The sequence below is a fragment of the Astatotilapia calliptera genome, chromosome 6 (assembly GCF_900246225.1).
Source record: "Astatotilapia calliptera chromosome 6, fAstCal1.2, whole genome shotgun sequence".
Classification (NCBI taxonomy): Eukaryota; Metazoa; Chordata; class Actinopteri; order Cichliformes; family Cichlidae; genus Astatotilapia; species Astatotilapia calliptera.
In genome coordinates this window covers 22,532,405-22,546,227 of record NC_039307.1, presented here as the reverse complement: position 1 = coordinate 22,546,227, position 13,823 = coordinate 22,532,405, and the positions used below count along the sequence as shown (strand labels likewise).

Here is a 13,823-nt window from a genome sequence, read left to right as displayed (position 1 = left end):
CTCCCCCAGCATGCAACAGCATAGAGGATCGCACTGGCCACAACAGACTCATAGAAAATCCTCAGCATTTTCTGGCAGATGTTGAAGGACCTCAGTCGCCTCAAAAAATAGAGACGACTCTGGCCCTTCCTGTAAAGTGCTGTGGTGTTTTTAGCCCAGTCCAGTTTATTGTCAATGTGTACTCCAAGGTATTTATAGTCCTCCACAATGTCAACAATGACCCCCTGGATTGAGTGTTGACATTGTGGAGGACTATCTTGACTTGCCTTTAGATTGCACTTCTTTTAAAAAAAAACAAAAAACACCTTTGCTGTATTAATTGATAATATCAAGTTTTCAGTAAAGGGTAATAAAGGCCTGTCATCGCACAATAAAAATGAGTAACTTTGTTCAGAAGCTGCATGAACAGCTAACATAGCTTAATGCCTATTTTTATCAGTATTTTTCTAAGGGTGTTGTACAAGTGAGCAGTTAATTATGGTAGCCTTTATCAAACTGGCTACGTGTTTTTATTTTGAAGCTGATTAGGCCAGTATTCAAAGAATGTATCTCTCACCAGACTGGGATGGGAATGATCTTAATATCTCAGCTCCTTATGCACTCTCTGGCACCCTCTGGCCGACGCATGCTCCGTGGCTCAATAATAATCCCCAATGCAGATTGTTTTAAATCCACAACACCTCCACTGTAACTAGGATTAATACATATTCTATTCTTTGTCATTTATGTGTTGTGTTATATAATATATATATATATATATATATATATATATATATATATATATATATATATTTATACTCTATAGTATAACATATAAATTCTTGTATAACATAAGTTAATAGTATGACATTTTAATAACCCTAAATTTTTCAGCGAACCAGTTATCGCGATAGCATTTCAGGTCTATGTGAGACCACGAGGCGGATATCCGGTCTCTTTTTCGTGGCGGACCATCGGAGGGTCGGTTTGGCAAAATGAAGGTAACGTAATCCTTTAACTGTGTTTCTCGTCGTGTTGTTGCTTTCTGTTAAATATTACGATATGGTGAAAGCTGACCATGTAAACTTTAATGCGGGCTGATTTAAAGCAGGAATGGTGGCTCGGCCGCTCAGGATGAGCTTTGATTATGAAAATGGGAGCTAGCTGACGAGTTTGTCGGAGAACGCTGTGGAAACATGGCCGCACTCTGAGCGAAATGTGGGTGCAGTTTAAGTCTCGTTTTACTCAAATGAAACGTAGTTATACCTTTGAGTCCTCTCCCCTGCACTGTGATAATGTTACCAACTGAGCCGGCTGTGTCAAATAGTTAAAGCCGGAGTTTTCTGAGCTTTGAGCCGGCAGAGAAGCTAACAGGCCCCCGAGCCACCTTCTAACTACCCCCTGATTCAAACATTACCTCACGTCAGACAGGCTCACGATGTTGGTAACCGCTGCTTCTAGTCAGCAATGTTTTTGTTTGTTTTGTTTTTAGCGACATTAAAATAATTAAAAGCTTTAGCAGCTCAGTTCGCAACATGCAGATGCACCTTGACTCGCTGTTACCTGTGTGCACATCCAGTAACGTGGTAACTGCTCCTCTTTTTCAGCTGAACATCTCATTTCCCGCTACTGGCTGCCAGAAGCTGCTTGAAGTTGATGATGAGCGAAAGCTGCGTACCTTCTATGAGAAGCGAATGGCCACTGAGGTGTCTGCTGACCCTCTGGGAGATGAGTGGAAGGTGAGTTTTTGTGTGACGTTTGGTAAATACGTGGCGTGGCACACCAGCAGACCCTTTCTGACTGACCCGTAGTCGTTAAGGGGGGACGGCGTGTTGCCAGAGGAACAGTGGAGCTGCTTTCAGATGCAACCAGCCCATATAACCATGGCTGATTGAAACAGCTGTGCTCCCTCAATTTTTAATGAAGATAACTTGGATTATATGTGAGTGATTATGTGGAAAGAAAAGCAAGATATGACCCTGCCAAAAGTGTAGTTTGCTTGTGTAGTCAATGAGAATTTGACCTTAATCATCCTGGCAGATTTGCAATGAAATGAAATTCCTAGAAAGGATGTGAAGCAACATATCTATGCTTTTGCAGGGCTATGTAGTGCGCATCAGCGGAGGAAACGACAAGCAGGGTTTCCCCATGAAGCAAGGTGTGCTGACCACCGGCCGTGTGCGCCTGCTCCTCAGCAAGGGCCACTCCTGCTACCGTCCCCGCAGGACTGGTGAACGCAAGCGCAAGTCTGTGCGTGGCTGCATTGTTGATGCCAACCTCAGCGTTCTCAACTTGGTCATCGTCAAGAAAGGTAACATAATTTTGATTATCTCTTTGGAGTCACGTGTAAATGATGCATGATGGCACGCCAGCAGACCCTTTTGGATTTTCCTGTATTCATTAAGGGGGGACAGTGTGTGTTGCCAGAGTAACTGTGAAGCTGCTCACCAGATGCGACCAGTCCTAGTAACAGTGGATGGTTGAACTGCAATGCTCTCCCATTGTTTTAACTGCTGCCATAATAATATGGTAAAAATGAAACTTGTATTTTTAAAGCTTGGAAAGAAAGCGACTTGACTTAAAGAGGTTTCTTAAAATGCAGAATTACAAGTGTCTTGGATGAGGTGAAGCATAAAGAACTCCTGTCACTTCCTTTCCAAGTTTCTTAGACTACCATGACCTTGATGACTGAGAACATATACAGATATAGTATTTTAAGCTTTATCTATTTGAGTCTCTTTAACTGTCATAAGTTAACTTTTGGTTTGGTGTGATGCTCAGAAGACAAGACAAAACTAAACAAATGCATAAACTTCAAGTGATCATTTTAAAGTAATTCAATTTAAGTGGGTTGTTTTTTTTCACCAATGCTACATTAAGCTTCATTAAATTTGGCCAGGAGGGTTTTCCATAATCTGACTGACAAGGTTTGCTGTCTCTGTTCTTCTGTATTGGTGGACAAATCATTTGTCATTTATTTCGATAAAACCTCATATCTTCCTGTAACTGCTAAGACACCCAAATTCTGGTACATGGTAGGAAAATCTGACGTGTTTACTTTGAGCATTTTATGCCTCAACACTGCCCAAATTGTTGTGGCTTTTCTCTCGTTCTGTTAAAACTAAGCTTCACTGCTTTTCAAGTATTAGTTTGTTAAACGGTGAACTGGATAGTAAGTTCAGCCATTTGACACTCGTAGTATTTAGGACTGTTACAATCCTGTTCTGTTGGTGCTAGAAATACTTTTAAGAATTCTTCAGACTTGATTGACCATCCTCGTCTTTGTTACTCACAGGTGAGAAGGACATTCCCGGGCTGACCGACAGCACTGTCCCTCGCCGCCTTGGTCCCAAGAGGGCCAGCAAGATCCGCAAGCTCTTCAACTTGTCCAAGGAGGATGATGTTAGGCAGTATGTTGTGAGGAGACCCCTGACTAAAGAAGGTAAGACACTTTTTTCATTTTGAGAAATGTCTCCCTCCATGTGGAAAGAAAATTATGATGTAAAGCGCTGTCAGAAGCATGCCAGAGCAGCAGGTGGCACTATAATGCTGACTGTGTATGTAAATATTGACCAGTCTAATGATAATGATAGTATGGAGCACATCTTGAATGTTAAAGGTTTTCCAGAAAATTGCAACGGCACGTCTATTTTGGCGATTACTGTAGCATTCAGAATAAACTAAAAGTGGGCTTAAGGTCCCACATAAATGTCTTTTGACTAAAATTTATGGAGGTGAGGTTTAACTAGGGTGGTCAGTACAATGTCTTGTTTTCTTGTAGAGTTGGTTTAACTCTGGACAAACTCGACAGTTGTGCAGTAGGAGGTCCTTTTTAATTCCTTCCTTTTTTTGAAGTTTAAGAGCGGGAATAGTTATAAAAACAGATCTTTGATGCTCATCTGCCAGTGAGGGCATCTGTAGACTTTTTTAGGACTCCATTATGTAAACACAACCTTGGTGAGATGAAGAAGATAGACATGTTGTATGTAATAAGCGTGAGGCAGATTAAAACTGAGTTATGGAAGTTTCTGTATGGATTCTGACCGGTGTATGTAAAGAAGTAATAAACATTAATTTCCTTGTGTAAGCATTTGTTTGTTCTGGAGTTTGTGTGATGTCTGTGCTTGTAAGATTGTGTTTGTGGTAAAGCCATTTCAACTCATCACTAAAAAGAGTGCCGTTAAATATAGTCTTCTTGATGAGCACATGGTTATTCAAATTTAGGGTGAAAGAGCTGAGATCAGGAACAAGATGAAAAATGAATTTTATGATAATAAACTTGATTCAGCAGAAGTGGAGACTGCAGGTAAGTCCCAGGTGTGCTGTTTGTGTGAATTGTGTTCTGCCTAGTAATGAATCATCAGCAAGGCTTTGATTAATGCAGGGTGCCAGCATGCAGACAGATCAAAGTTACTGTTTTTTGTACAGTTGGAAAGTAAGGAATGTGCTTCCTTTGAGGTAGTACAGTACGAGTTGTGTGTACAGACATAGAAATTAGGTACATTAAGCTTCTTTCTCATTACCACACTTGACCTTGAACTGTGTCAGCACTGACTCTTTCAATCCTCTCGCTTTGGTAGGTAAGAAGCCCAGAACTAAGGCTCCCAAGATCCAGAGACTGGTGACTCCTCGTGTGCTGCAGCACAAGCGCCGCCGCATTGCACTGAAGAGACAGCGCACCCAGAAGAACAAGGAGGAGGCCTCAGAGTACGCAAAGCTGCTGGCCAAGAGGATGAAGGTATGCGTTAATCTAGGCCTTTATTATCCTTAACCAGCATCAAAGATCACACTACTCTGCTTTTGTCGTGTAGCTGAACACAAAATAATGTTCTAGTGGTTTAGATCAATGAATATAATGTGACAAATAATTTCTGGCAGGTGTGATATTTCCACTAGTGTTGGAGTGGCTGTATTACATCAGCTACATTGTGCCTTAACAACATATTGTAATAAATTTCCTTAAATACACTTTAAGTTATGATTGAATCTTTATTCACTTGAAATTTAAAGTATAGGATTGTGTTTTTTATCGTTATCATTTTGAGTTGCCTTACATGATATAGCTGTAATGGCATTCAGCAGATTATGGTTTGCCTCTGAAAAACATTTGAGCATGTGATGGTGAAATGTTAAAAAGACAAAGTAGGACATGTGGAAATTGACACACATTTGTTGTAAACAGGAGGCCAAGGAAAAGCGCCAGGAACAGATTGCCAAGAGGCGCCGTCTTTCCTCTCTGAGGGCATCCACATCCAAGTCAGAGTCCAGCCAGAAGTAAAATGGAATCAAATAAAGTCATGTTTTGCTGAAACGGTGTTGTGCAGTTGTCACTTATTTTCTCTTCCAGATATCTGCCTATGAAGTGACGCATTAGACTATTTTTGTCAGTCCCTTGCGTACCTACATGCATGCGGATGCAACAAGAAATTTAAGTTAGTGGTGGATAATCTGGCCTGAAGAGTTTTAACTCTTGAGTTAGACTATATGGAAGTCAAATGTATAAATACCTGTTTTGTTTTTTAGTCAAGGAAACTACACAGAAGTACTAACAAAAGTATATGAAAGTACGAAACAATTTAAATGGAACAATTTAGAAAAGTAGACACTGGAGCTCAAACACTGTGGTTATTTGTGTTACTGCCCTCACTGGAGATCAAACAACTATCAAGGCCTTGATTTAGCAGTGTGACAACTATGGGGAGAAGAGTTTACCATGCTTAAAGTTTGATGAATGAACTGTGTGGAAATTAGAAATTGGTCAACACTGAGTCTACAGTCGTGCATGATACAGCCTCAGTTTAGTGGTTGCTATTATACTGTACTGCAAAAGTATTATTTGGTGTGAGTGAATTGTCCACACCCCAAGCCAGTTGGTAGTAATGCACCATCATTGCTTGACAACTCCCGAAACAAAAAAGGAGGTAATCAATGAGAGGAAATTGCTCTCAACTTCAAGAGGAAGAGCTTGAGAAATTTAAGTCCTAGGATCTGGTGTGGAAACCCACTCCCTAACAACACGAGGCCTGACGAGACTAACAGTTCTGAATGTGGTGGCTTTGGGCCTTGGATTGCAGGACAGAAATGTCTTCTGCCTCTAGTCTGCTTTGGAGGTAAACCAAATCTTGTGTACCCTATTTTCAGTGTGAGTGTGGTGGTTTTCTGCTAGTCACTATTAGAACTTAATACTTCATCGCACAGAGGCCATTTCGTGACCCACTTTAAGTTGAAGTTAAGTAGGTACCTAAGTGACCTGATTTTGGTCATTAGGTGTTTTAAAAAGTATTACTACCATTTGTCTTTTTCTGGTAGTAAATTTACTCCTGACCCCACTGGTCTTGAACATGCCCTCCCAGAGTTTGAGCATACTCTCCAAAAAGTGTTACCAAGGCCACTTTTGCGTCTCCAAAACTCACAGTGATGGAAATTTCAGGCTGTCTTCTTCCGTTCCATCAGAGATGATATAGTCCAGAGCATCCTGACAGAAATCAGAGGGAAATATCCTCAAGAAATTCTACTTAACAACATTGCAAACTTTGCACCAGTGCTGCTCAAGACAGTTTCCGATGTAGCAAAGAACCACATATATAAGATCTTCAAGTCTGCCAATGTCAGATGTTCTTCCAAATGAAGAACCTTCATCATTGTTTGATCCTCGCAATGAAGAACCTACTTCTGAATGTCTGCAAATCTCTAATATTTTTCTCAGATATTCAAGATACTGAACATCTTGAAAAGTTACATAAGAAAAACTGTCTAATAATAAAAACAATTAGAACTAGAACACATCTGAATGAATATTGAAAGCTCATATTCTGTAAATCAGGTGAAGAATTGTGTATCTTAAATATCTAAACTTAAGAATCTCAAATGAATAAACAATATTTTCAGAATATCTGCAGTGTGTGTGTCAGTGCTGAACCCTCATTGACTGTGGGTAAAGTTTACACTGATGCAGGCTCACTGTGGTGGAGGGCTTCATACCCTACCCCCACTAGAGACTGCCTGCAAACAGGGTAAAGGTGTGTAGGGGCTGGATTGAAATTAGGCTGTCTGCAACGCTGTCTTGTGTTTTAACAAGCTGGATCAAAATAAGTAATGTTACTGCCGGTAATGTTTTGTTTCATGCTGGGTAGAAAAAGTTTAACCTCTTCAATAATTAAACTGGGTCATGTGCTAAATTGTCACTTACGACATGATGTAGACCAGGGGTGCCCAATCCCGGTCCTCGAGAGCTACTGTCCTGCAGCTTTTAGATGCATCCTTGTTCCCACACACCCGAATCAAATGAATGGCTTGTTATCAGGCCTTTGCCAAACATGATGGCATGCTGAAGAGGTAATCAAACCATTTGATTCAGCTGTGTTGGAGTAGGGATGCATCTAAAAGCTGCAGGATAGTAGCTCTCGAGGACCGGGATTGGGCAGCCCTGATGTAGACTTTATTAATCTCTCACTGGGGAAATTCCAGTTATGATTTTTTTTCTCTGTGCACATAAAGTTCAGTGGGACTGATAATACATACATACAGTCTGGATGAAGGACAGTAATGCTGAAGGAGCTGCTCCCAGCCTCTATGGCAGGGGTGTGCAATTCCAGGCCTCGAGGGCCGGTGTCCTGCAGGTTTTAGATCTCACCTTGGGTCAACACACCTGAATCACATGATTAGTTCGTTACCAGGCCTCTGGAGAACTTCAGGACATGTTGAGGAGCTAATTTAGCCATTTAAATCAGCTGTGTTGGTTCAAGGACACATCTAAAACCTGCAGGATACTGGCTCTTGAGGCCTGGAGTTGCCCACCCCTGCTCTACAGTTTCATGCAGTGGGTGAGCGGTACTGTCCATAATGGACATGTGCTTGGCTAACATCCCCCTCTCACTAAACTCTTCTATGGGTGTAGGGGGAGAGCTGGCCTTCTTCACCTTCTATTAAAACTGCTTTTTGTCTCTCTCTGTGTTACCACCTTTACAGTGGACACAAACAAAAGATTGCTCACGCCATCACTGTGACATGTAAGGTTCTCCACACCCCAAAGGACCTGAGCCTGGCACGACTCATCACAGGCTACTTCCTGCCTCTCCAGTCTCCATGGCGAGTAAAGAAGCAGCCATGTAGCCCTTCTCTTTTGACAGGAAAGCAGTATTATCAGACACGCAGACCAGGGGCCCGTTCTTCGTACGTCGCTTACTACATCCAAGATCAAATGACACATCCAAGATCAAATCATCGCGCTAACCGTGAGCTCGCTAATCCGGTTCCCCGAACACACCTGCTGTTGACGATTACTACAGCTGGACGCAGGAATGTGACATCACTGGGTGTCGTAAAAGGGGCTACGCATCGATAGTAGAAACATTGATCGGCAACCCGCTGATTGGTCGGCGAAAATGTCCAAGGGGCGTGCTCGGTATTTTCCGGCAGCAGAGCAAGAACTCATGAGTGAGGGATTTCAGGAGTTTCAGTTTAATTAAAACGCAAGAGAACACTGCAAAGGCTGCAAAAGCAAGGAGAGAGGGCTGGCAGAAAGTTGCTGACAAATCAAACTCGTAGGTAATTTAATAATAATAATAATAATGGATTGGGTTTATATAGCGCTTTCCAAGGCACCCAAAGCGCTTTACGATACCACTATTCATTCACTCCCACATTCACACACTGGTGGAGGCAGCTACGGTTGTAGCCAGGCTGCCATATCGCGCCATCGGCCCCTCTGGCCAACACCAGTAGGCGGTAGGGTAGATCTATCATATGACACTATATTGTCCAATATCATATGGCATTATATTATATTATAATATGTTATATTATATCCCCTTTCACATTAGAGCCACAACAGGACCCACAAGAACATGGGAACAAGTAAAAGTGGAATACAGGAGTATTCTACAGAATGGTAATATTTATCTCTTAGATTGCTTTGCGTCTCTTGGCAAGGTAATACTGGCCTGTAATACTCTGTTAGTTTGTTCATAACAGCAACCAAGAAAAGGACAGAGCAAAAAAAGACAGGTGGTGGTCCTGCACCCCCTCGTCAACAAGTTAGTTAAGTAAATAATACCCTCACGGGAATATCGATATCTCTCAATGAGCACACTGTCGCGCTGAGCTAAAGGATCCTGTCTGTCCCGCAATATACGCTGAATTCTGAGGACTCTCCTTATCAATCTTGCACCTTCCGCAATGGGTTGGTCGCGTATACGGACAGGACATGGCTGCGACAGGCTTCCCAAATCCACCTTCGCTTTTATAGCCGTGGTCTCTCATCTTGATTACACGAAGTAATTTACAATTACTACTCTGAAATATGAATTACATCTGTAATAATCACATACATGTAATAGAATGTTAATAGTACATTTCCCTTTTTAGGAAATGACCTGTATGTATCTGTGTGACATCAATAAAAGGATCAAGTGCTGCATTATCTTTAGTTACATTGATAATATTTATTTATGGTGAAACAGTGGAAAAATATCGCTGTTGCTTTCGTATAAATGAAGCGGATATACCTGCGTGGCCGCGATCTAATCCTGTTTACATAAAGTAAACCTGCTCCCGAGCAGGTTTACGCTTACGGCTCTGTTGCTATGACAGCAAGTCCCGGATGAGCTTCGGGGAACCGAACGATCCAGGATCACGCAAAATCGTCAACAATCTAATCCGGCTAACCTACTTAGCGAGGTACGAAGAACAGGCCCCAGATAAAAAATAAATGTGTAGCATCCATCAGTAAAAGTTACACCCTGTCAAAACATTTCAGATTTTGGTGATCATCAAAACTACAAAGAAAATGAAACTTCAGTATGTTTTGAGAAAGGGGGGAGGGTCGCCAGCTATTTGTTTTTAAAAAAAAAAAAAAAATATTGCACAAGAGAAAATGAAGTGACACAGCAAGTGTCATAACTTGCTTTTTAAAAAAAGGAAAAAAAAAAAAAAAAAAAAAAAAGCTGGAATTGTCAGATATGGGCTAAATCAAGTGTGCCAGTCTATGGATGCATCCCTACTGAAACCCAAAGACTGCTACCAGACAGAACAGCAGCAGAAATAACAGACTACATGAGTCTATAAGGACTATTGCGTGCAGCCATAATAACAAACTTCAGCTTCCTTTTACTATTATTGTCTTTACTCAGCAAGAAAGTTGGAAAGATTAGAAATATATCCGACTGCCTCCCAAATTGGTAGTCAGCTGGTTTGTATGAACAGGGCTTTGGGAGGATGTCCTCCAGTTAATTATGGTCTCAGTCTGTGCCAATTAAGGTGCCTTAGTTTATAAGCACATTAAATGCCAAGAACAGAGTCATTTATAAGCTTAGCTGGAGAAGCTGCCACAGTGATTGTTTGCAGAGCAGCTATCCAACTGAAAGGACAAGATCAAAGTCTATGAATCTTCAGATATTTATTTTAGACCAGTAAGATGACAAATTCAGCTCACATATATCAAAAAGTTACAGTAAATGACATCAATGACGCATGCATTACTTAATGTTACATTAGCTGTCAAATCCAGACCTCTTGGTAGCCCTCCCCTTCTGGGCTACACCCCTTTGAGGCATGGAGGTACGAAGATAACCTCTGCCTTGATTAGATTGCTTCTTCTGGGTTGGCAAGGAGTTTAAGTTGTACATCTGAATGACGAAGAAAAACCCAGAGAACGCCTGATTCTGCAGGTACTGAGGCAGCCGTTGGACACTCAGCCAGCTGGTCTGCAAGTTCTGAACCAGAGCTGAAGGCCCAGGTGAACTCCTCATTACCTCCTGAGTAAGAAACAAATTTCAACAAGTTCAATTAGATTTTATTTGTACAGAGCCACATCACAATAACAGTCGCCTCAAGGCACTTTATATTGTAAGGTAGAGGCCCTACAATAATAGAGAGAAAACCCTAACAATCAGACAACCCCCTACGAGCAAGCACTTTGGAGACATTGGGAAGTAAAAACATACATGCAGAGTGGGAGGTACAGATACTTGGGTTAATGTTTTATATGCATTTTCTGTGCTAAACACATCAAGAACAGCTCACAGCACACCTGAACAGCTTGAATCTTGGACCCAGCTTCATGGTAAAGCCTTCTACACATTTTAGCAGTGAGTGAGCACAGTCGCTCAGGGTAATGGCCCCTGAGCATGACCACTTCAAAACCTTGCATCAAGCGAGCTTCTTCTAGAGATACAAAGAAAAGAAAGGCATCTAAATTGAACCAAATGGCAAAAATCACATAGAAAGCTAATAAATGAATTTTAGGTTACCTTCTTGTGTTGGGGGAAGCATTTGGTCCACCAGAGCCTCTGACAAGCTCAGAGCTGTGTCCAGTCCCACAGTTGTCATACCAACGACCGTCTTCAGAGGTGATCGGTTAATGCCATCATTCATCCTCCTCATCACCCAGTCAATGGTTTGATTGGCTGCAATGCTCATCCCAGCCTGAATCTCATTCATTTTGGTTTTGGCAGGGATAACAATCTGAGCAAAGAAAATTAAATCACAACATAAAATATTTTATTTATTAATCCAGACTTTATAGACCTGTTGTGAGTTATAAGGACTTAAACGAGGAAAGGAAATGTTACCTGTTCTGTGGATGACACAATTACAGAGAATGAAGCCTCCAGCCAGTCGAGACTCTTGCAGGCAACATCATTTGCATAGGAAACTGAAACATACCCATGAACAGTGTTGGTGTTTATCCAGAAAGCAACTTTGACCTGATGGTCAATGAAAAATGTCATTTCAGTCTCATCTCTAATGTAATGCATTGTATCCTGATGCTGCAATCTGTCAGGTTAACTTGTTCAACTGCTTGTAAACAAATACCTAATTAATCCATCTTTATTGATTGATTTGTTTTGCTGCCCAACATGGCAGCAAAACAAATTCAAGCATGTAGGGATGTCAGTACGATCTGCTGAAGTTCAAACCCAGCACAAGAGATGATTGAAATTACTTTGAACATGGCATGATGGTAGTGCCTGGCGGGCTGGTCTGAGTATTTCAGAAACTGCTGAACTACTGGGATTTTTTTCCCCACACAACAGTGAATAGAAAAAAGAAAACTCTGGATGAAAATGCCTTGTTAATGCCACAGGAAGAGGACAGTAACACAAATAACCGCTTGTTACAATCAAAATATGCAAACGATCATCTGAAATACACTACCTTGGACCTTGAAGCAGCTGGGCCACAGCAGTACTTAATAAAGTGGCAGTGAGTGCTGGTTAAAATTTCTCCAACTCCAATCCCGACTTTAGACAGCTCGTTGTGCGAGAAAATCCGAATAAAACTTTTTTAAAATGTTCACAAAAACCCTTTGCATTGCAGAAGGATCTGGGTGTTTACACCATTTTCTGTACAGATTAAGGTAGTTGAAAGATGGAGAAAACCAGATGCTCTAATGTCATTTCCTACATCTTTATGGAAGAGCCCTAACAGTAGCTACTTACTCTGGGGCTCCAGTTTAACAATGACAGGTGACGCTCTGTAACAGGCTGCTCTGCCTACAGCTGTCACGCTGCTCTCCAGCACTTCACACGCAGACTTCAGGCCGGGATGCCTGGATTTTGTGCCCGTGTACAAGACCGATAGTCTGGCACAAGCCGAACGAACGACGGGCAGATTCGCCAGCCTGGCAGCTGCACTGGGTGCTTTCTGCAAAAGAGACAGAAGAGCGTTGGAAAGCCAAGTTGGTGTGAAAGCCATGGTGAAAGAAGTGTTTTCATTTCTTTCGCGTTTAAATGCCAAATGAGCATAAAAAACACTTGGAGTTTCGGTAAAAGTATAGGACTAAGGGACTTAGGGTGTTTGATTGTACTCACCTGGTTGGTGTTTACAGTCATCCTTTGTACACTTTGAGAAAACAAGAACAAAAACAATTTAAAATGTAAATCTTTTTCGGAAACTTCACATATTCAGTGTAAAGGCTAAAATGAAATAAAGCAACCAGAGCGAAAACCTCCGCTCAAATAGCTTGGGAGAGTCAATTAGTGGCCCACCTGTTCTTAACTCTCCTTGTAATCTCGCGTGATTTCATAGCAAGAATAAGGTCACAAATTAAACGTCTGCTCACGATAGCCATACTGGCGTAAGCTCCACAATTGTGAGAATCACCCGCAGGACTTTTAATTAATGTTGTTACAGAGAATACAGATAATAATAATACAGACGCTTTTTTTTAAAATGCCGCTTCTTTTTCATTGATCTCCGACATTAAAGGTTGACTTTGCAATACTTCACCTGTCCGGTGGAGGACCCGAACGCTGTGAGCAGGATTTGAACCTGCGCGGGGAAACCCCATTGGATTTCGAGTCCAACGCCTTAACCACTCGGCCATCACAGCTATGTGTCAGCAAAAACGTCAACCAATTAAACAGGAAGAAGAAGAATACCACATGGGGCAGACAACAGGAGTCAGCAGTAGCCGCATGTTCATACCTAACTCTAAATATTAGCCAACAATCATATTATGGGATTCATTTATTGCTTTAATCACCTCAGGCCTGCTGTCAAAATAAGAGAGTGAAATAAAGGCCTAAATACTTACAATATTACGTAAATGTGAGAAGAATTAGGTATTTTTCTTTACTTGTGAGCTGCCACAGATTGCTTGTTTGATAATCGAGCTCTGGGAGGTTATTAGTTTTCCCAATGCGCCGCTGAATTAATGAGGGTAAACACCCAATTATGGATTAACGAGGCTTTCCGACGAGTTTGTTTCGCAGATCTGTGCAATGTGTGCCTATATGCCGAAAAGCAGGCTGTAAAAAACTAAACGTTTAAACAAAGAAAATGTCGCGGTTGATTTACACCCACTGCCAGGGAAAAGCTTTATAACCGTAGCGCCTAATTAT

General features: G+C 41.5%; 2 protein-coding genes and 1 non-coding gene across 3 annotated transcripts; 1 reads left to right on the top strand and 2 right to left on the bottom strand.

The window, feature by feature from the left end:
- The first annotated feature begins 898 nt into the window (after positions 1 to 898).
- On the top strand, positions 899 to 5,290 carry rps6 (ribosomal protein S6). Its single transcript, XM_026171116.1, has 6 exons — positions 899 to 980; positions 1,587 to 1,718; positions 2,080 to 2,290; positions 3,275 to 3,421; positions 4,560 to 4,717; positions 5,162 to 5,290. The coding sequence occupies exons 1-6, from the start codon at positions 975 to 977 to the stop codon at positions 5,255 to 5,257; spliced, it is 750 nt and encodes a 249-aa protein (XP_026026901.1). The 5' UTR covers positions 899 to 974; the 3' UTR covers positions 5,258 to 5,290.
- Positions 5,291 to 10,358: 5,068 nt separating this feature from the next.
- On the bottom strand, positions 10,359 to 12,970 carry LOC113023297 (perilipin-2-like). Its single transcript, XM_026169320.1, has 6 exons — positions 12,792 to 12,970; positions 12,420 to 12,624; positions 11,550 to 11,632; positions 11,229 to 11,442; positions 11,009 to 11,142; positions 10,359 to 10,733 (listed from the first exon to the last, which is right to left on the bottom strand). Exons 1-6 carry the CDS (start codon positions 12,810 to 12,812, stop codon positions 10,470 to 10,472), a joined length of 921 nt encoding a protein of 306 aa, XP_026025105.1. The 5' UTR covers positions 12,813 to 12,970; the 3' UTR covers positions 10,359 to 10,469.
- A 260-nt stretch (positions 12,971 to 13,230) lies between these two features.
- Positions 13,231 to 13,312, bottom strand: trnas-cga (transfer RNA serine (anticodon CGA)). The gene has a single exon. It is a non-coding gene; the product is annotated as a tRNA-Ser (tRNA).
- Between the last annotated feature and the right edge of the window lie 511 nt (positions 13,313 to 13,823).